At 33.2% G+C, this 23,987-nt stretch overlaps 1 protein-coding gene across 1 annotated transcript in view; it reads right to left on the bottom strand.

Annotated features, from left to right (window-relative positions):
- Positions 1-23,987, bottom strand: part of LOC143064445 (uncharacterized) — a 38,613-nt gene that overhangs the window by 5,719 nt on the left and 8,907 nt on the right. Inside the window, exons 2-3 of the mRNA XM_076237272.1 lie at positions 20,800-21,409; positions 19,605-19,814 (exon numbers count right to left, since the gene is read on the bottom strand). Of these exons, the coding sequence (XP_076093387.1) occupies positions 19,605-19,814; positions 20,800-21,394 (805 nt within the window). The 5' untranslated portion in view covers positions 21,395-21,409. The remainder of the gene's footprint in view (positions 1-19,604; positions 19,815-20,799; positions 21,410-23,987) is intronic.

Below are 23,987 nucleotides of genomic sequence, written 5' to 3'. Positions count from 1 at the left end.
CGGAACTAAACACATTTATTCTAAAAACAGCTGTTGGCATGACACGGGTTATGTTCTTCTCATATATGTTATGATGGTATGATACTAAACCCCTAGCGGGAAGGATTGTGCCTGATGTTCATATGATGAAATCATAATCTTTTAGTCAGTTTAATTGAAGTCTGGAGCTGGCAGTTAACTGCTAGTAGTCTGTTGTTATTTATGTATTATTGTCATTTTGTTTATTTTCTGTGGTTACATCTTCTGACATCAGACTCGGACTTCTCTTGAACTGAATTTTAATGTGCGTATTGTTATGCTTTTACTTTTCTACATTGGTTAGAGGTATAGGGGGAGGGTTGAGATCTCACAAACATGTTTAACACCGCCGCATTTTTGCGCCTGTCCCAAGTCAGGAGCCTCTGGCCTTTGTTAGTCTTGTATTATTTTAATTTTAGTTTCTTGTGTACAATTTGGAAATTAGTATGGCGTTCATTATCACTGGACTAGTATATATTTGTTTAGGGGCCATCTGAAGGACGCCTCCGGGTGCGGGAATTTCTCGCTTCATTGAAGACCTGTTGGTGACCCTCGGCTGTTGTTTTTTATTTGGTCGGGTTGTTGTCTCTTTGACACATTCCCCATTTCCATTCTCAATTTTATCTTATTACTCATAATAAGAGAGAAATTAACATTACAAAAAATTACAACCTTTTTTCCAAGTATTCACTGAACTATGAAAATGAGGTCAAGGACACTGGACATGTGACAGAAATCTAGTAATTAATAAGTATTTCAGTTTTGCACTATGTCTGTCAGTCTGGCAAATCAGTTTTCCAGACTTTTTCTTCATGCTTGAAGATATTGATTTGAAATTTGGTGTATTGTTTCAGTTACAGGTCAAGTTCGATTTTCAGGATTTTAGCTCTTCTCCTTTTTCAGATTGTTTCAGTTTCAGGTCAAGTTCGATTTTTAGGATTTTAGCTCTTCTCCTTTTTCAGTTGAAGCCCTTTTCCTAGAATTGAGATTTTTGTGACATACTTATTAATTACTAGATTTCTGTTCAAAGGGAAATAACTAATTTTTATACGACCGCAAAACAATTTTGCGTCTTATATTGCTATCATATCGTCTGCGTCGTTCGAAGACACATTTGGTTTCCAGACAATAACTTTAGTTTTAGTGAATGGATATTTATAAATTTTTACCAGAAGGTTCAATATCATTAAAGGAAGATTGGGAGTGATTTTATGGGTTATGATCCCAATGGTGTAGAAATAAAGGGCCAAAAATGGGGCCCAAAATAAGCATTTTTGTAGTTTTCAAACAATAACTTGTGTTTAAGTGTATGAATCTCTCTGAAAGTATACCACAAGTTTCCATACCATGAAGGGATGGTAAGTATTGACTTTGGGGGTTATGGCTCAAAATGTTAGAGAATTAGGGTCAAAAAAGGGGAAAAACTAGTTTTTTTGGCCAATGGACAATTAAGACAATTTAAAAGGAGTGTAAGGGAGGCAATTCAAAAACATTTAACATACAATGTTGGATATGTTTGGATTTACCTCCCTTACTCTACTTGTAAATTATGTATAAAGAAAGGTCAGGTTTTGGACTAATTGCTAAAAAAGAGGGGTGGTAGTAGTTTTCAATTTTTTTTTTCCATATTTCTTAAATTACAAATTTTTGAAAAGTTTAAAGAAGAAATCTTTATTTGCACAATATTGGGCAATAGATTTGTAAGATCGTGACATTTTGGGGATTTTTGTCAGATTTTTCGGAATCCTCTGGTATTTGAATGCCTTAAAAAAAATTGCCCATTGACTCCCATTTTTCTTTTTATAAATCTTTTATATGTATAATGATAAGCCATCTGTATAAGTCTTATAAAATTTTAATTATTTTTTAATAGTTTTTGAGAACCTAAACTTGAAAAGTCAAGAGAGAATATTTTCCCGCCAAAATTTCATATCTCATAAACAAACACATTGACCTATATATTTTTTTTGCTCTTTAAATTCCTTTATTAATCCCCTATCAATTTAAACTATTGTTTTGAATTATTTTGAAACTGAGAAGCGAACTCCCTTAAAATTCGGTACAACATTCACAGTCACCTGTAATTCTTCAATTAAATCTTTCATCAATGCTTATTTTTGCCATTTACAGTTTCCATCTATCCATTATAATATTTAAAATTCAAATAACAAAAAACAGTAAAATTTCATATAAATAATCTATTTCGGACAGTATCACTACAATAGGAGTGCAATTGGTCTGAAAATTTCATAGCAGATAGATTTTGACTTACTCATGTCACTTTTTCTCTAACTGCTATAGTTTTTGAGATAAAAGCTAAAAACTGCATTTGACCAATATGTTCTATTTTTAGCCATGGCGGCCATGTATGTTAATGGATCAAAACCTCGGATACAATTTATAAACTAGTAGTCTAAGGAACATTCAATTATAGTTGAGAAGTATAAGCCCCAGTAGTTTCAAAGGAGAAGATTTTTAAATGTTACTAAACATGATGAACAAATTGTGAAAAATTGTAATTAAAAGGGCAATAAATTCTTAAAGGGAAACTTCGCAAAAAAATCAAAAATTGATATTATGTCCATTCTGTATAAAAATTCTCAAATTTATAGATATTAAAGTTTTATTCCGCTAGATAAGAGATCACCATCGATTTTAAATTTTGAGTATCAATTCTCTGCGTTCCGCCATTTTGTCATCTTCTACGATCAAAAATCACGATATGTCTATAAACCACAAAGGACCAAAACTACAGTAACCGATGTAGTCGTAATTGCGTGTCGATATCTTGTCAATCGAACGGTTGTTTTATCTGACTAACTAACTTGATACGGAAAATGTTCTTATTTTTTTTTAAATAACCACAGCCTGTTATTTTTAAACTGTTAATATTGGAATTAATTAAAAAGTCAAAGTTCAAATCATAAATAAGTGTTCCGTGAAAATTGTTTTCGAAAATGTAATTCGTTCATAATTCTTTAAAGTAATAAACTTTATTCAAATAAATTCGGATCTTCCCTCATCTGATCACCAGCATGGCTTAAGGTATTACTCCCAAAGGTATTGTGAGGGGTGTGAGGTGACACGTCCAGGTATTCAAGCGATTTCCTGTCGGGCTTGCAAGTTCATGCATCGTTTCACTTCTGTAGGTATTGATCGGTGTACACGGCCGATAACTTATAACTTTCCATTTTGAACTATCAGGTTTATAATATACATCTCTGTCTTGCGTGTCCGAAAGTGATATAATATACTAGTCATTACTTAACTCATACACTTGTTTATAAATAACATTCTGGTGTAAAGAATATTATTTATAAAAATATAAATAATACATAAAAAAAAAGATTTGAAGAAATAAAAATCTATTTACATATTTTTTCCAAGGGTTAATTTAGAAAAATGTAATATAAACTCGTTGTCAATAGTAAAGGACAGATTGGAACATACCAGAAACATTGATTTTCAAAAATGTACGCATTTGCCGACGATTCGTTTATACCGTTTACGCCTGGATAGAAAGTTACGGAACTATAGCGCAATTTAAATTATATACATGTATACATTGAACATAAGAAAGAAACATATCTTTTGTGTAAATTGGGGTAAAAGTTTTGTAAATAGACTAGTCCACGTATGCCAACAGTATGTAATCAACGAATTCGATAGACTATTGTATACCAAAAGAAGAAGAAGAAGAACGAACTATACAAATCAGTTGAAAAAGGCTTTGGTTAACTCATCAGATGGATAAAAATACAAATACTATAAATACAATTGGAAGTTTTCGTTTTTGCAATTTGAGAGTAAATGATGTATCAAACGTTCAAGAATACGCATGTAATATGTGTCACTGGATAAAAAAAATCATCCTCAACACCTACTTCCGTATGGGACTTCCCCTTTCAGTGACCTGCAAATTTAACAGATGATACACTTTCTAAGATTTATATGTCCAACAACGACCCACTGCTCTACATGTGTTACTGGTAACGACGGAGAACAGATTAAATCTGTTATCGATCGCGACTTGAAAGAGCTGGATGTTTGGTCTTCTAAATGGCTTATGTCATTTAACCCAGATAAAACCGAAATTATGATATTTTCAAATATTGAGACTCCAGACCTTAGCTTTTCCTTAAATGGTAAAAATATACCTTTAAGTACATCTCATAAGCACCTGGGAGTTAATTTCAGTAGTGACGCAAAATGGAACAATCATATTGAAAGTATAATTACAAGTGTAAAGAAACACTTAAATGTTCTACGTAAACTTAAATACCGATTATCTCGAAATAATTTAGAAAAACTATACTTAGTTTTTATTCGACCCATTTTTGAATATGCCACGGAAGTGTGGGATAATTGTGGAATAGGCTACTCACATAAATTAGAAAATTTGCAATCAGAGGCCGCAAGAATAGTAACAGGTCTACCAATATTTACAAAAACTGAAACTTTATATTCTGAGGTTGGCTGGGAATCTCTTTTTGAAAGAAGAAGGAGAAGAAAATTACAGATGTTTTATAACATGAACCAAAAGCATGCACCAGAATATTTATGTAATCTTGTACCTCCTTGTGTACAAAGTACAACCAACTACCCGTTGCGAAATGGTCATGATATTATTGTTCCATTTTGTAGACTTTCCCTTACTACTGAATCGTTTATTCCCTCTACTATACGTGAATGGAATAAACTTGATTTCTAAATTTAAGAAAGAATTAAAAAACGATAGTCTATTATGTAAAATTGAAACGTTTTATTTATTTGGCCCAAGGAAATTAAATATAATCTTAACGCAATTGCGATGTTCCGCTTCATTCTTAAACAATGACCTATTTAGAGCTAATATTATAGATGATCCTTCTTGCCATTGTGGGTCCGATATTGAGGATGTCTACCATTACTTCTTCGTTTGCCCAAAATACACATTAAGTAGAAAAACCTTATTCCATAACCTTAACTGGCTATCTGAAAACTTTGTTTTAGATACAAAACTATTAATTTGCGGACACTTGGAACTTTCGAACGAACAAAATATTCAAATTTTCAAACATGTTCAAAATTTCATAAAAAGGTCAAACAGATTTCTTATGCCTTGATAGAGCGTTATTATTGCTGACACGGAACGTCATCATTGTCATCAATTCACAAGTCATCGTCACAGAATTATACGACTTTTCAAACTTTCTTTTTCTCTTTTTACTTTCTATCCTCTTTGTTCAACTATCAAAGCTAGTATTATATTGCATAAATTGTTTGTTTTATATGCATGTCCATTATATTATACTATTATTGTAACTTTATATTGTATTATGGAGAAGACTTCATAAGTATGATTTACTTGTGTCTAATCCATTTTGCTTTAATTCAGCAAATAAAATATGTTTAAACTAAAACTAAACTAATAGCCTAACTGTATAAAGATAGCAATTCTTTTGTTAGGTCAATTCTCTTACGTACAATACCAGAAAACATGGAAAATAAGTTCTTTAAATTTTGACTCTGGAATTAATACCATTTTTTCGTGCGACAAACTTTATTTCTGGCGATGAGCAGACATAGGCGGAAAACAATAAAAAGATAGGTTTAATATTTGTTCATTCATTTAACATGTATAATATGAATATCATTTAGTACACTTCGGTCTATACAAATGCAGAATATACCATGATGGTTTGATTTCGTCAAAAGATATAAGAGATCTGATAAATAGATTATCACTTCGATATTGCAAAACACCCATTTATAACTTTGCACTTTTGCATACCAAACTTTCGCAAAAAGATAAGTCATTTGATTAAATAAGAAGTTGTGGTTTGTTTTCTTGGGAGACACTTACCCAAATGAAGTGGACTTAAGCAGCTATATAAGTCACGGTATGGCCTTCAACAGTGAACAAAATTAAAAGTATATTGTATAATTCAACTAAATGTGAACATGGCTGTGAGTTAGTACATCTGGAGCTCTCCCTCTATGGCGCTTGTACCTCGGAAAACTTATACAGCTTGTTTCAAGAACAACCGGGTTCAGACAAACTGTTCTGAAATCGATATTGTCACTAATGCATTCACCCAATTCAATATTACCATCAAAGAGAGTAAATTCGGGGCAACAAAGACATTCCGTCAATAACGGCATAACTATGCATTTAGTACACGAACACCAATCCGGCTGTGTTAAACTGGCGAGGATATCTTGATTTCGGGAACTTTCTGCAGCTTTCATTTTATGGAGCTCTTCTTCGGTATACTCTGGCTCTAGTGCGTACCCAAATTGACCATACTCGTCAAAATCTGCCTCTCTTGACCGGATTGGAACCACTGTTAGTACTATCAACCTCTTTTTTTTTTACTATCAACCTCCGAACAAGACATTTTTAGTTACGATTTTATGATTCAGTGGCGGATCCAGGGGGGGGGGGGGTTCCGGGGGTGCGCACCCCCCCTTTATTTTTGCCGATCAATGCATTTGTATCGGGACATATGTTTTGCACCCCCCTGCACCCCCCCTTTGCCCTGGGTTAGCACCCCCCCTTTCGAAAATTCCTGCATCCGCCCCTGTGATTAATTTTGGGACAATATATACACTGTCCTATAGAAACAAGCACGCACAAATCATGAGAGAAATATATGTGAGTAAAAGTTAATTCAATTAGCAAAGTTAATATCCTTTGGTCTCGAATGTATGTTAACTAATTAATGTGTTTTTATAGGCTAGCTCAAATCCTCATCCAAATAATATAGTCTATATGTAATAATCCCTTCCTACTACACCAAGATTTAATGCCGAGCGGTAGACATATTTAAGGTCCTAATTAAGTATAATTAAATGAACAATAGATAACAATAATTAATCATAAATGTGCAAAGATTTAAAAACATTTTTTTCTTTATCATTACAATTATATTCCGCTTCGGTAGAGTTATCTTCAGATAGTTTCAGATATTAATTAATACATGGGTTTCGAAAGTCTAAATGTAAGTGTTCTCGTACATTTTTTTGCCTAATCAAGACAATCAAAATGATTTGGTAAAGCTATTTCTAATTTCTAAGTTCCCCTTTTTTATGAGACTTAAATCAAGGACAAGAGGTGTATATCATTTTATTCTGACACATGAATTAAGTTTCCCGTCTTTAACCGAAAACTGTTTTTTTTTCTTTTTTTTTTTTTCTTTCTTTTTTATTTCTTAGTAAATTAATTTATTTGAATTCAAATAAATAATAGCACCAAATATAATTAAATAATTCCAGGGCATTCTATTTTTATTTGTCACCTGTATTTTTAATGTGTGTATTAAATGCTCCCTTGTTTTATAATCCACTGATCCGAATAGACAGTCACACCTGGCAAGGTGTGCCCTAGAGGCGTGGTTAAATACCGAAGTGCAAATAACAATTTACCTTTAATCTACGAGTATTGCCACAGAACCGTGAATACACACATCGTATAAACCTAGTCATAGCAGAGATAGTAAAAGGTCAATAAGAGTACACCAACATATTGTCTTTACAGATTATTGTACTTTAATTTGTTCACTTATCAGTCCGAAAATGCATTAATTAAAAATAATTTTATAACTTTTTGTGTTGTCTAAAAAAATAATTTGAATATATACGTTTAACATAGAAAATTTATCTCATGAATGTGTACAATTGCACGTCTGTGCGTTTTATCTTCTTATCATCGGCTGGTTATTAGATAAAGCATAAGTCATCGGCGCGCTTACGATTACGTTAAAATATGATTAAAAACAAAGACTTTTAATGATTGTATTTTAAATCCCGGCATGCAAAAACCAGGAGAAAACGTCACGACCTACAGGAAGTAGTTAATATTTTTTCATTAATTATTGAATTTCTCCTTTATTACTGCACATTTAGCGATAAAACTTTGTGAATATATATATTATGTCATTATGAACATATTTAAACCATAAGAAAAAAATCGCGAATTTTCCCTTTAAGGGGTGCAATGACACTTTTGGTCATTCAAATTTTTTGTAGATCTTACTTATTGAATATTTTTTGCTCTTGTTGAATGCTTACTGTGACCTTTATTTGCTAAAATCTGCATCTTTGGTTTCTGGTGGATAAACAGTGGCGGATCCAGGGGGGGGGTTCCGGGGGTGCGCACCCCCCCTTTATTTTTGCCGATCAATGCATTTGTATCGGGACATATGTTTTGCACCCCCCCTTTGCCCTGGGTGCCCTGGGTTAGCACCCCCCCTTTCGAAAATTCCTGCATCCGCCCCTGATAATTGTCTCATTGGCATTCATAATGCACAATACATGTATATATCAATGTTCAGACTAGATTTAAAATCTAAAGATAATTTATTAATAACGTCTTCTCCAAAATTTAAGCAGCTTCTTAATTTCTTTTCTTTCGATTTAAGACCTAAATAGTACCATTGAAATATAAGGTTAAAGACCAAATCAGCCTTTTCCTGCCATTTTTTAAAACTCAAATATCTCCAAAAGGAGCTTCATAACCTGTTTATATTTTTAGCTAATTTTGTTCCTTAACTAATGCTCTTTTGACTTTTTAATTTCTTGATTTTAACAGCGGATGACTGTGAGGGCATTGTGCTGTATTGCTATCGCCCAGATTTCCATTATGTAATATATTTGTTTTGGGTTTTTAAGCAATCTATAAACATGATGAATACGTAGACAACATCAAGAGCAAACTAACATTCCTTATCGCTTGTTAATTCATTTCTTCAATGAATACTCATCAAATACTTTTTAAAGAAGAAAAAATAATAATATTAAAATGTTTTGTTAAATGTATATAGGTATATATATAAGTGAAAAATCATTAATATCTATGCACATGCATGCGGAAGAATATCTCAAGAACGTTTACAATCTCAAGGATCAATAACTCTGCTGGATGATTAAACATTTTTTGCGGGAAAATATGAATGCCTACTCAAATCCATTCTATTAGAAAAATCCAATTATTACAGAAGAGTGGTGTGTCCATCATGCACTTGCACTGCATTATTATTAATATAGAAGAATAGAATGATATACAAATGCATGAAAATTATATATACATGTAACTGTAATATACAAGTATTAAATATAAATTCTAATATGACGTGCTTCTTTCGCTTTGTAAACAACACCGTGATAAAATTCTCGATATATCTATACTTAGCGCAGACTCAAAGATGTACATTAATGGCTGTTTAAATATGCCTCCCTCGTAAATCCACATGTATCGTAACCTATGTGTAAACGGTTGTGGATTTCGCTGTGTTAACAATTACAATTGAATAAAACCCTACAGAACATTTATTCTGATTCTGATGCATAACAAAAAGAATTAACACATTAGAGAATGGAAAAATGGACAAAAACAAAACAAATTAAAATTCAGCGAAATTCCAGTAATGATTTTTGCGCATTAACGTCATTTCAAAACATGACGTCATACGAATGAAAACGTCAAAGCTGAAGGTTTTTCTATTGCGTTTACCTTCTAAACTCGGATACAATTGCATTAAAATAAAGTATTGAGGTAGGTGTTGCTTGTTTTCTGTTCTATTGCAATATTCGCACATTTACTGATTTCAGCAAGTCAACATGGCGGCTCCTTGGTTACAACATGTCAACAGTGAATTTGACGGTAGCTTACGATAAAAAAGGCAAATCTACAATTGCAAATGTTGGGTTTACTAAGAAGTAAAAAAAGTAATCACATTTTTTTCTAGCGGTTAGTTAAGAAATCATTCATGCAGGTTTATTAGTTTTGTTTTACATTTATCGAACAGTGGGTAAAATAGAACAGCCACACACACGGTATACCCATCATCGCTTCAGTTTTTTTCATGATCGTATTTGTCCTATTAGAATCGAAATAATTCATGGAAGCCATAGATTTGTTGTAAATTTACACATGGCCTGGGCCGTGATATTCGTTAATTTTATCCCTCGCTAACGCTCAGGATAAAATTCGAATATCACGGCCCAGGCCATGTGTAAATTTCCAACAAATCTATGGCTTCCATGAATTATTTCTTAAATATAATAATAAATCAGAGTATACTGATTTGTATCACTACAATATAATAATCATAACGGTGAGGATGAATTCCCTGTCATTAATTTACCATCCACGCACATACTTGTCCCAGAAAAAAATTATATCTGTACATTAACCTCACTTTTAGGTATAGAGATGTGATTTTTTTCTGAGAAAAGTGCTTGTAGGAACATCCACAAGAACTTGCGGTCATCAGATGTTCAGTACTTCAGTACTTTGATTTAAATTTCACCTAGGTACATCCTTATAATATGAACACCATGCAATCATTTATTAACCTACAAACTTGAGTTGATCTATTGTATATAGTATTGGAGAAACAGACAAAACCATACAAAGTTAACATTGACCAAAGAACCATGAAAATGAAGTCACGGTCAAATGAACTCTACCAGATAGACATGTTCAACTAACAATGAGTCCATACACCAATAATAGTTGAATTATTGCTTATAGTATCTGATAACATTAAAAAGGTGAAAATTTCATAACCTTGACTAATGTACTGTTAAAATTAATTCATGGTCAGGTGTAATCGACCAGACAGACAACAGTTGACACCTTTGAATAATTCCTTAACATGCTTAAATCATACACAACTGATGAAATTAACCAAACCACAAAAACTTAGCATCAACTAATAAACCAATAAAATGAAGTCAAGTTCAAATGAAACCTACTAGTCTGATATGTACACGATCACATCACTCCATACATCAAATATAGTTGATCTATTGCTTATATGGACTTGAAAATGAAAACTAAAACTTGATCACTGATCCATGAAATGAGGTTGATGTCAGATCAATCATGTCTATCAGGCATGTAAGACCTTGCAAGCAGCCCAGATATGGACCATAATTTGGTATTCGGTCTTTGGTTTCTTTTTGTATCCATTTTTATAAGTTCTAAAACTTTAACTTTTACTCTGTGGGTTGTGTTGGTGTTAGAATAGTATTAATGGAACAATTGAGTTTTTCAAGAAAAAATTAATACATTTTGATTCACTGTTTACGTGACAGGAAACCAAACAGGAAACCAATCTTTATTTTCTTTATTTTGCACAATATATTTCAAAATGAACACCATTACTAGTGTTACTTGCTTCATGTTTATATTTAAAATCTATTTTCGATGTTAAAGATTAAAGTTTTTTTTAAACGCGACAGGAAACCATAAGAAACTGAAAGCATTTTTTAAAATTTATTTTATTGCAAAATCTGCTTAAAATAATCTGAACAGTATACTTTTTCTTAAAATCCATCTTAAATGTAACAGTATTATAAAAATCCTAAATATGTGCTTGTTTTGAAAACATTTAGCACAATTTATTCAGAAATTTCCATATTTTCTTCATTGATACAGGATACCATAATTGTTGTATCTTGATGTTTTAGCCAAAACTAGAGGCTCTAAAGAGCCTGTGTCGCTCACCTTGGTCTATGTGAATATTAAACAATGGACACAGATGGATTCATGACAAAATTGTGTTTTGGTGATGGTGATGTGTTTGTAGATCTTACTTTACTAAACATTCTTGCTGCTTACAATTATCTCTATCTATAACAGTACTTTCTGTGGAAAATGTTATTGAAAATCTTCAAATTTTAAGAAAATTGTTAAAAATTGACTATGAAGGGCAATGACTCCTTAGGGGGTCAATTGACTATTTTGGTCATAGTGACATATTTAGTTCTTACTTTGCTGTACATTATTGCTGTTTACAGTTTATCTCTATCTATAATAATATTCCAGATAACAAAAAAAACAGCAAAATTTCCTCAAAATTACCAATTCAGGGGCAGCAACCTAACAACCGATTATCCGATTCATCTGAAAATTCTAGGGCAGATAGATCATGACCTGATCAACAATTTTACTTCCTGTCAGATTTGCTCTTAATGCTTTGGTTTTTGAGTTATAAGCCAAAAACTGCATTTTACCCCCATGTTCTATTTTTAGCCATGGCGGCCATCTTGGTTTGTTGGCCGAGTTACCGGACACATTTTTTTAACTAGATACCCCAATTATGGCTAAGTTTGGTTAAATTTGGCCCAGTAGTTTCAGAGGAGAAGATTTTTCTAAAAGATTACTAAGATTTACGAAAAATGGTTAAAAATTGACTATAAAGGGCAATAACTCCTAAAGTGGTCAACTGACCATTTTGGTCATTTGACTTATTTGTAGATCTTACTTTGCTGAACATTATTGCTGTTTACAGTTTATCTCTATCTATAATAATATTCAAGATAATAACCAAAAACAGCAAAATTTCGTTAAAATTACCATTTCAGGGGCAGTAACCCAACAACGGAATGTCCGATTCATCTGAAAATTTCAGGGCAGATAGATCTTGACCTGATGAACAATTTTACCCCCATGTCAGATTTGCTCTAAATGCTTTGGTTTTTGAGTTATAAGCCAAAAACTGCATTTTACCCCTATGTTCTATTTTTAGCCATGGCGGCCATCTTGGTTGGTTGACTGGGTCACCGTACACATTTTTTAAACTAGATACCCCAATGATGATTATGGCCAAGTTTGGTTAAATTTGGCCCAGTAGTTTCAGAGGAGAAGATTTTTCTAAAAGATTACTAAGATTTAGGAACTAGAGGCTCTAAAGAGCCTGTGTCGCTCACCTTGGTCAATGTGAATATTAAACAATTGACACAGATGGATTCATGACAAAATTGTGTTTTGGTGATGGTGATGTGTTTGTAGATCTTACTTTACTAAACATTCTTGCTGCTTACAATTATCTCTATCTAGTACTTTCTGTGGAAAATGTTATTGAAAATCTTCAAATTTTAAGAAAATTGTTAAAAATTGACTATGAAGGGCAATAACTCCTTAGGGGGTCAATTGACTATTTTGGTCATAGTGACTTATTTTTAGTTCTTACTTTGCTGTACATTATTGCTGTTTACAGTTTATCTCTATCTATAATAATATTCAAGATAACAAAAAAAACAGCAAAATTTCCTCAAAATTACCAATTCAGGGGCAGCAACCTAACAACCGATTATCCAATTCATCTGAAAATTCCAGGGCAGATAGATCATGACCTGATCAACAATTTTACTCCCTGTCAGATTTGCTCTTAATGCTTTGGTTTTTGAGTTATGAGCCAAAAACTGCATTTTACCCCCATGTTCTATTTTTAGCCATGGCGGCCATCTTGGTTTGTTGGCCGAGTTACCGGACACATTTTTTTAACTAGATACCCCAATTATGGCTAAGTTTGGTTAAATTTGGCCCAGTAGTTTCAGAGGAGAAGATTTTTCTAAAAGATTACTTTAATTTACGAAAAATTGTTAAAAATTTACTATAAAGGGCAATAACTCCTAAAGTGGTCAACTGACCATTTTGGTCATTTTGACTTATTTGTAGATCTTACTTTGCTGAACATTATTGCTGTTTACAGTTTATCTCTGTCTATAATAATATTCAAGATAATAACCAAAAACAGCAAAATTTCCTTAAAATTACCATTTCAGGGGCAGTAACCCAACAACGGAATGTCCGATTCACCTGAAAATTTCAGGGCAGATAGATCTTGACCTGATAACCTGTCAGATTTGCTCTAAAAGCTCTGGTTTTTGAGTTATAAGCCAAAAACTGCATTTTACCCCTATGTTCTATTTTTAGCCATGGTGGCCATCTTGGTTGGTTGGACGGGTCACGCCACACATTTTTTTAACTAGATACCCCAATGATGATTGTGGCCAAGTTTGGATTAATTTGTCCCAGTAGTTTCAGAGGAGAAGATTTTTGTAAAAGATAACTAAGATTTACGAAAAATGGTTAAAAATGGACTAAAAAGGGCAATAACTCCTAAAGGGGTCAACTGACCATTTCGGTCCCGTTGACTTATTTGTAAATCTTACTTTGCTGAACATTATTGCTATTTACAGTTTATCTCTATCTATAATTATATTCAAGATAATAACCAAAAACGGTGAAATTTCCTTAAAATGACCAATTTAGGGGCAGCAACCCAACAACAGGTTGTCCGATTCATCTGAAAATTTCAGGGCAGATAGATCTTGACCTGATAAACAATTTTATCCCATGTCAGATTTGCTCTAAATGCTTTGGTTTCAGAGATATGAGCCAAAATCTACATTTTACCCTATGTTCTATTTTTAGCCGTGGCGGCCATCTTGGTTGGTTGGCCGGGTCACGCCACACATTTTTTAAACTAGATACCCCAATGATGATTTTGGTCAAGTTTGGTTAAATTTGGCCCAGTAGTTTCAGAGGAGGAGATTTTTGTAAAAGTTAACGACGACGGACGACGACGGACGACAGACGACGGATGACGACGCCGGACGCCGGACGCAAAGTGATGGGAAAAGCTCACTTGGCCCTTTGGGCCAGGTGAGCTAAAAATGGTTAAAAATTGACTATAAAGGGCAATAACTCCTAGTGGTCAACTGACCATTTTGGTAATGTTGACTTATTTGTAGATCTTACTTTGCTGAACATTATTGCTGTTTACAGTTTATCTCTATCTATAATAATATTCAAGATAATAACCAAAAACAGCAAAATTTCCTTAAAATTATCAATTCAGGGGCAGCAACCCAACAACAGGTTGTTCGATTCATCTGAAAATTTCAGGGCAGATAGATCTTGACCTGATGAACAATTTTACCATAGTCAGATTTGCTCTAAATGCTTTGGTTTTTGAGTTATAAGCCAAAAACTGCATTTTACCCCTATGTTCTATTTTTAGCCATGGCGGCCATCTTGGTTGGTTGGCCGGGTCACGCCACACATTTTTTAAACTAGATACCCCAATGATGATTGTGGCCAAGTTTGTATTAATTTGTCCTAATAGTTTCAGAGGAGAAGATTTTTGTAAAAGATAATTAAGATTTACGAAAAATGGTTAAAAATGGACTAAAAAGGGCAATAACTCCTAAGGGGTCAACTGACCATTTCGGTCATGTTGACTTATTTGTAAATCTTACTTTGCTGAACATTATTTCTGTTTACAGTTTATCTCTATCTATAATAATATTCAAGATAATAACCAAAAACAGCAAAATTTCCTTAAAATTATCAATTCAGGGGCAGCAACCTAACAACGGGTTGTCCGATTCATCTGAAAATTTCAGGGCAGATAGATCTTGACCTGATGAACAATTTTAGATTTGCTCTAAATGCTTTGGTTTTTGAGTTATAAGCCAAAAACTGCATTTTACCCCCTATGTTCTATTTTTAGCCATGGCGGCCATCTTGGTTGGTTGGCCGGGTCACGTCACACATTTTTTAAACTAGATACCCCAATGATGATTATTGCCAAGTTTGGTTTAATTTGGCCCATTAGTTTCAGAGGAGAAGATTTTTGTAAAAGTTAACGACGACGGACGACGACGGACGCCGGACGCAAAGTGATGGGAAAAGCTCACTTGGCCCTTCGGGCAGGTGAGCTAAAAATGTATTTATATTTGGTTTTGAAATTCCAGTTATATACAATTTATTCCAAATCATTGGCAATGTAAAATTCTTTAAATCCAGTAAAGAAAAATACTTTGAACTTGGAATCAAAATCTTTAAAATAGGCACCATGTGATATTTGTGACCTGTACACCATCTACATGGTTTCCACATTTTAACCTACTTTAGTGGGCTAAAATCAATAAAGTACTTCCTTTCAAGTCATGCATGGTAAAAGTTTACTTCTCCTTTGACAAGTTTATTGCATTTCTGAAAAGTGTTTGCAGAACATGAATAAAAAAAAATAATTAAAAATTGTGACAAAGATACCAAATTTGTACATTCCAAGTGTAACGGTATATTAATATGTATTTTTTATTAAATTATCTTAATTCACCTAAAATATCTAGTAATATTTACTGCTGAAGCAAAATCAATCCAACGAGCAACAGCACAATGATAAGAGACATAATTTTGATTGAATTTTCCAAGGACCCTTTACATCATTATCCTGAAACGAAGTGTGTTATAACATCGTCAAATCTGAAATCGATTTTGTCAAGTCATTGGGCATTTATTTTCACACAAGATCGTATGTAACATTATGCACATAGGAAAAATAATAGACCCCCGGCGCAATCTCTTTGAAAATTGTATTTTCCTTTTTATAACAAGACGAAACAAGTCTACAAATTATGTTTGCTAACATCCCGTTGGAAACAAAAACAATGTTTAGACCTAGTATTTCGTATATCCGGCCGTAAGGGCGTGATCACATGTTAGTCACATGTTTCACGTATGACCGGAAATGATTAGAACTTAACGACAAAAACAATTTTAATAAAAACTAGAGGCTCTAAAGAGCCTGTGTCGCTCACCTTGGTCTATGTGCATATTAAACAAAGGACACAAATGGATTCATGACAAAATTGTATTTTGGTGATGGTGATGTGTTTGAAGTTCTTACTTTACTGAACAATTTTGATTCTTACAATTATATCTATAATGAACTTTGCCCATTAGTAACAGAGAACTATATTTGGTAAAAATTTTCATAAATTTACCAAATTAATGAAAATTGTTAAAAATTGACTATAAAGGGCAATAACTCCTTAAGGGGTCAATTGACCATTTAGGTCATGTTGACTTATTTGTAGATCTTACTTTGCTGAACATTATTGCTGTTTACAGTTTATCGCTATCTATAATAGTATTCAAGATAACCAAAAACGGCAAAATTTCTTTAAAAATTACCAATTGGAGGGCAGCAACCCAACAACCAGTTGTCCAATTCATCTGAAAAATTCAGGGCAGATAGATATTGACTTGATTAACAATTTAACTTCTTGTCAGATTTGCTCTAGATGCTTTGGTTTCATAGTTATAAGCCAAAAACTGCATTTTACCCCTATGTTCTATTTTTAGCCGTGGCGGCCATCTTGGTTGAATGGCCAGGTCATCGGACACATTTTTCAAACTAGATACCCCAAAGATGATTGTGGCCTAGTAGTTTCAGTGGAGATTTTGTAAAAGATTAATTAGATTTATGAAAAATGGTTAAATATTGACTATAAAGGGCAATAACTCCTAAAGGGGTCAACTGACCATTTTGGTCATGTTGACTTATTTGTAGATCTTACTTTGCTGAACATTATTGCTGTTTACAATTTATCTCTATCTATAATAATATTCAAGATAATAACCAAAAACAGCAAAATTTCCTCAAAATTATCAATTCAGGGCAGCAACCCAACAACCGATTGACCAATTCATCTGAAAATTTCAGGGCAGATAGATCTTGACCTGATAAACATTTTTATCCCATGTCAGATTTCCTCAAAATGCTTTGGTTTTTGAGTTATAAGCCAAAAACTGCATTTTACCCCTATGTTCTATTTTTAGCGGTGGCGGCCATCTTGGTTGGTTGACCAGGTCACGCCACACATTTTTTAAACTAGATACCCCAAAGATGATTGTGGCCAAGTTTGGATTAATTTGGCCCAGTAGTTTCAGAGGAGAAGATTTTTGTAAAAGATTACTTTAATTTACGAAAAATGGTTAAAAATTTACTATAAAGGGCAATAACTCCTAAACGGGTCAACTGACCATTTTGGTCATGTTTGACTTATTTGTAGATCTTACTTTGCTGAACATTATTGCTGCTTACAGTTTATCTCTATCTATAATAATATTCAAGATAATAACCAAAAACAGCAAAATTTCCTCAAAATTACCAATTCAGGGGCAGCAACCCAACAACCGATTGACCGATTTATCTGAAAATTTCAGGGCAGATAGATCTTGACCTGATAAACATTTTTATAACATGTCAGATTTCCTCAAAATGCTTTGGTTTTTGAGTTATAAGCCGAAAACTGCATTTTACCCCTTTGTTCTATTTTTAGCCGTGGCGGCCATCTTTGTTGGTTGACCAGGTCACGCCACACATTTTTTAAACTAGATACCCCAAAGATGATTGTGGCCAAGTTTGGATTAATTTGGCCCAGTAGTTTCAGAGGAGAAGATTTTTGTAAAAGATTACTTTAATTAACCAAAAATGGTTAAAAATTGACTATAAAGGGCAATAACTCCTAAACGGGTCAACTGACCATTTTGGTCAAGTTGACTTATTTGTAGATCTTACTTTGCTGAACATTATTGCTCTTTACAGTTTATCTCTATCTATAATAATATTCAAGATAACCAAAAACAGCAAAATTTCCTCAAAATTACCAATTCAGGGGCAGCAACCCAACAACCGATTGACCGATTCATCTGAAAATTTCAGGGCAGATAGATCTTGACCTGATAAACATTTTTACCCCATGTCAGATTTGCTCTAAATGCTTTGGTTTTTTAGTTATAAGCCAAAAACTGCATTTTACCCCTATGTTCTATTTTTAGCCGTGGCGGCCATCTTGGTTGATTGACCGGGTCACGCCACAAATTTTTTAAACTAGATACCCCAATGATGATTGTGGCTAAGTTTGGTTTGATTTGGCCCAGTAGTTTCAGAGGAGAAGATTTTTGTAAAAGCTAACGCCGGACGACGACGACGGACACCGGACGCAAAGTGATGAGAAAAGCTCACTTGGCCCGTTGGGCCAGGTGAGCTAAAAAAGAAAATAACTGGACTTCTGTTTCGTGTGAAATGTAACGCATAACCATGATAACGATAACGTCATTTTCTAACTTAATAATTACGAAGAACAAAACTAGAATGTCAATCATCTCTGATTTACCTGTTCATATTTGCATATTGATTTAAAGAATTCTGTTACAACAAAGCAGATTACATAATCTAAAATTTGCGTTACGAAATCGGAAACGAAAGTAACGCCAGTGTTCTTACACCTGCTACAGAAATACTTATAGTTCTCTGCATTTTCTTCCGACTATCCTTATTGGTCGATGTTCTTTATTATTTGAAAGCAAAAGTTACGAATTTGCCAGTGACGATTATCTATAAATCAGTCAGCATTTTGCACTTCGGAAGCAAAAAGTAAAGCGAGAAACGACACAAAAATACGGTCGTATAATCTTTGAAATTTGTTAATTTCAATTTTTTTTCTAGGGAAGAGTAGCATACACTTGTATGTTGATAAAAATAAAGGCATCTTTAGATGTAGTTACAACTTTTCTTACAGAAATACACATTTTTATCACTTTTCTATCGTTATAGGAAACGAGCCCAATAGCAAATTATGGTCCATATACCAAATATAAAGTTATTCTATAACTAATAATCATGATAATAAGTGAGTATTTTAAATGACAAAAACTTGAAGATTCTGAACACAAAAGGTGGTCAAGAACAATGGTTATATGACAGACAGAAACTTTATATCAAAAGGCATCTGAATACCATACTAGCTATATAGGTACATGTATGAAGCATTCAGGTGTTCCACCTTTTGAAGCTTTATACAAACAGTTCACCATAGCAGTAGGATTGTAGTCCCTACATGTATGTGTCACATTCTCTTCTATTTGTTTTAAATGGTAGGATTGATTCAGTTATTCTACAAGAAGTTTCCTGTTAATATTCACATTCAATATAGTTTTTTATTCTCAGACTTACTTAGCTTTTCATGTTTTTCTATTTCTAATTCCACTATTTCTCTAGTCATATTTTCTGATTTTTTTCTTTGTCTTTTTATCAATAAAGTCCAACATGTCTGTGAAAGGTATTCCAGAGATTTCTCTGCAGCCAATGTCCTTACTTTTTGTTTCTGGTCAGATGATGCTGTTGCTGTTTCATGTCCTTCAATGGCTACAGTACATGTGAACTCTATCATCAAAGAAGATGCATAATATCAGTGTTTTTGTATATAAATTTGAGAGTGGAAATGTTTATACATAAAATGCAAAGAGTGAAATTTATCCTGAATGAATCTGGACCATCAATGAAAATGAAAAAAAAGGGATTATACATTGTATAGTATACAATAATACACATTCCTCAGCAAACGTACATGATACAATACATGTAAGCCTTTCGTCGGAAGAATAACTTATTCTCAAAGGTTATTAATTTAAAATTGTAATTTGATCTTTGAATATTTTAATGTTGGCACATGTACTAACATTGAGGTCCTTAATAATGAATTAATACCTACATTTACATAAAAATGTATGGCTCTAGTTATTAATTCTTACAGTCAAACAACCTGTCAGACTCAGTACTTCCATTTTGGCATTACACAAGGTCATGTTTTCCAAGACTGTTAAGGACGTACATTTTGTATTTACACCAAATCAATTGGATGTGTACTGATTGACATTTTTTCCTTGTATACATGTTTTTTTATAGTTGTTTTTGTCTTGGTAACTGCAGGTTCTCCAAGATTGGTACTTCGTGTCTCTAGTGTTTATACTGGTTGTTTATTTTGCTAATGATTTTTAGAATTTGTTCAATTTTATTGTGCTGTTATACTAGTCCCAGGTTATGCACACACAAGGTTGTTTAACCCTAGAAGACTCTGCTACACATGTGTCTGTCTCATCTCACTTTTCAGTAGTCTGTACTAATTCAGTGGTTGTTGTTTGTTGTACATAAATCAGACTGTCCTTTTCCTAATCAAATTGTTTTACATTTCATTATATCTGGGCCTTTATTACTAGCTATGTGGTAAGGGATTTGCTCATTGTAGAAGGCTTTATGGTGAACTATAGCCGCTAACATATGATCTACATTTTGTTAATTCATATTGAATTCTGTGTGACTTTGGTTTTATTATTTTTTCAATCATTCTACATAAAAAGTATTTACTTACCACCATTTTCAAAACCAAAGTCCATTTGAAACATCATACCACTGTACAATGAACTAGACTGAAGTACTGCCATAGGTGCTGCTTCTGAGTGACTAGCACCCATAGTCCTGACAATGATGAACTTTGACAAATCCCTTTCTGTTCTTCGCTTGTCACCTAAACCTTTAAGGTTGTCTTCATGAAAATCTTCCCCACTTAAAAACTCTTCCATAGCATTAACAGGATTCAAAATTTCAAGAAATGGTGTATTGGAGGTTTCCAAGTTAAGTTCATTCACTTCTGTCTGTACAACTCTGCAGTAGGGTTTCACTAGTTTTAGATATGCATCACCAACAGCTGAATTTTGAGCTTCTTTTTTATCTTGACCAGAACCAACACCTACATTTACTCCAAGAATCCTAAAGCGACATTCACAGAGACCAGAGTCAAAAGAGTTAAACAATTTTTCGCTACTGTATTTAAATTGATACAATGCTAACTGAATCAACTCAAATTGAGTTTTTAACTTCCAATACCTACGGAATATATAAAATAGTATTTTGTGAGATATATCAGAGAACTGTATTTCTAATTTGCTTTGTTCCCTTTTAGCCATTCTTCTTAAAACTATCTGAAAGTAAAAAGTTATAAATATGTTTAAAAACAGAGCAAATAACATAACTAGAGGCTCTCAAGAGCCTGTGTCGCTCACCTGTTATGCCCATAGTTTTAGAAAAGAAGATTTTTGTACAAGTTATATATAAGTTATAGTATTCAAGATAATAACCAAAAACTGCAAAATTTCCTTAAAATTACCAATTTTAGGGCAGCAACCCAACAACGGGTTGTAGGATTCATCTGAAAATTTGTGAGGGGATAGATCTTATTCTGATGGACATTTACATCTTAAAAGATTTGCCCTAAATGTCTTAGTTTCAAAGATATAAAGCCAAAACTGCATTTTACCACTATGTTCTAATTTTAGCCATGTCGGCCATTTTGTTTGGTAGGTGGGGTCATCGGACACATTTTTTAAACTATATACCACAATAATGGTTGTGGCCAAGTAAGTTCAAATTTGGCCCAGTAGTTTCAGAGAGGAAGATTTTTGTACAAGTTACAACCAGATGCTCCGCAGGGCGCAGCTTTATACGACCGCAGAGGTTGAACCCTGAACGGTTGGGGCAAGTATGGACACAACATTCAAGCTGGATTCAGCTCTAAATTTGGATTGTGATTAAATAGTTGACACAGCATAGGTTTCTGACACAGAATGAATGTGGTCTAATGAACTTAAAAAAAAATGTTTGCCTTTGAGCAATTCACTATGCTGTTGAATATTAATACTCTCAAAAAAATGTTTGAAGAAATTTTCTTTTTATTTATGAAATCTGAAATGAAAAAAATTGACCCTCCAATTTTTTTTTCACATCCCCCTTTCCCTTATTTCAAAACTGATCTCAATTCAAATTTTAATGAAGTTTGCAACAATAACTACTCATTTAAATACATCATAAAATATTAAAATGTAAAAAAAGTGCTTGTTATCACTGAATGGTAAAGATTGTTTTAATCTATCAGTTGGTAGTAAAAGTGAATATACATTGTATATTGTATAAAACAATGATTTAAGTTGATTCAACTACTATTCTGGACAAAGAAAGATAACTCCAATTGAAATCCAATTGGAATTTCTTGCTATTGCACAATATTGTGCAATTAGATATTTCTTGCTATTGTGCAATACTGTGCGATTGAAAATATTTGCTATTGCACAATACTGTGCAATTGAAGATTTCTTGCTATTGCACAATACTGTGCAATTGAAGATTTCTTGCTATTGCTGAATACTGTGCAATTGAAAATTTCTTGCTATTGCACAATACTTAATATAATAATTTTGGATCCTGATTTGGATCAACTTCAAAACTGGGCCCATAATCAAAAATCTAAGTACATGTTTAGATTCAGCATATCAAAGAGGCCCAAGAATTCAATTTTTGTTAAAATCAAACTTAGTTTAATTTTGGACCCTTTGGACGTTAATGTAAACCAATTTTAAAACGGGACCAAAAATTAAGAATCTACATACACAGTTAGATTTGGCATATCAAAGAACCCCAATTATTCAATTTTTGATGAAATCAAACAAAGTTTAATTTTGGACCCCGATTTGGACCAACTTGAAAACTGGGCCAATAATAAAAAATCTAAGTACATTTTTAGATTCAGCATATCAAAGAACCCCAAGGATTCAATTTTTGTTAAAATCAAACTAAGTTTAATTTTGGACCCTTTGGACCTTAATGTAGACCAATTTGAAAACGGGACCAAAAATTAAGAATCTACATACACAGTTAGATTCGGCATATCAAAGAACCCCAATTATTCAATTTTTGATAAAATCAAACAAAGTTTAAATCTGGACCCTTTGGGCCCTTTATTCCTAAACTGTTGGGACCAAAACTCCCAAAATCAATACCAACCTTCCTTTTATGGTCATAAACCTTGTGTTTAAATTTCATAGATTCCTATTTACTTATACTAAAGTTATGGTGCGAAAACCAAGAAAAATGCTTATTTGGGTCCCTTTTTGGCCCCTAATTCCTAAACTGTTGGGACCTAAACTCCCAAAATCAATACCAACCTTCCTTTTGTTGTCATAAACATTGTGTTTAAATTTCATTGATTTCTATTTACTTAAACTAAAGTTATTGTGCGAAAACCAAGAATAATGCTTATTTGGGCCCTTTTTTGGCCCCTAATTCCTAAACTGTTGGAACCAAAACTCCCAAAATCAATCCCAACCTTTCTTTTGTGGTCATAAACCTTATGTCAAAATTTCATAGATTTCTATTTACTTAAACTAAAGTTATAGTGCGAAAACCAAGAAAATGCTTATTTGGGCCCTTTTTGGTCCCTAATTCCTAAAATGTTGGGACTAAAACTCCCAAAATCAATCCCAACCTTCCTTTTGTGGTCATAAACCTTGTGTTAAAATTTCATAGATTTCTATTCACTTTTACTAAAGTTAGAGTCCGAAAACTAAAAGTATTCGGACGACGACGACGCAGACGACGACGCCAACGTGATAGCAATATACGACAAAAAATTTTTCAAATTTTGTGGTTGTATAAAAAATGACGAAAAAGTTGTTAAAATTGACTATAAAGGGCAATAACTCCTTAAGGGGTTGACTCACAATTTTG

This window comes from Mytilus galloprovincialis, chromosome 2 (assembly GCF_965363235.1).
Source record: "Mytilus galloprovincialis chromosome 2, xbMytGall1.hap1.1, whole genome shotgun sequence".
Lineage (NCBI taxonomy): Eukaryota > Metazoa > Mollusca > Bivalvia > Mytilida > Mytilidae > Mytilus > Mytilus galloprovincialis.
This window is presented reverse-complemented; position numbering and strand designations above follow the sequence as displayed.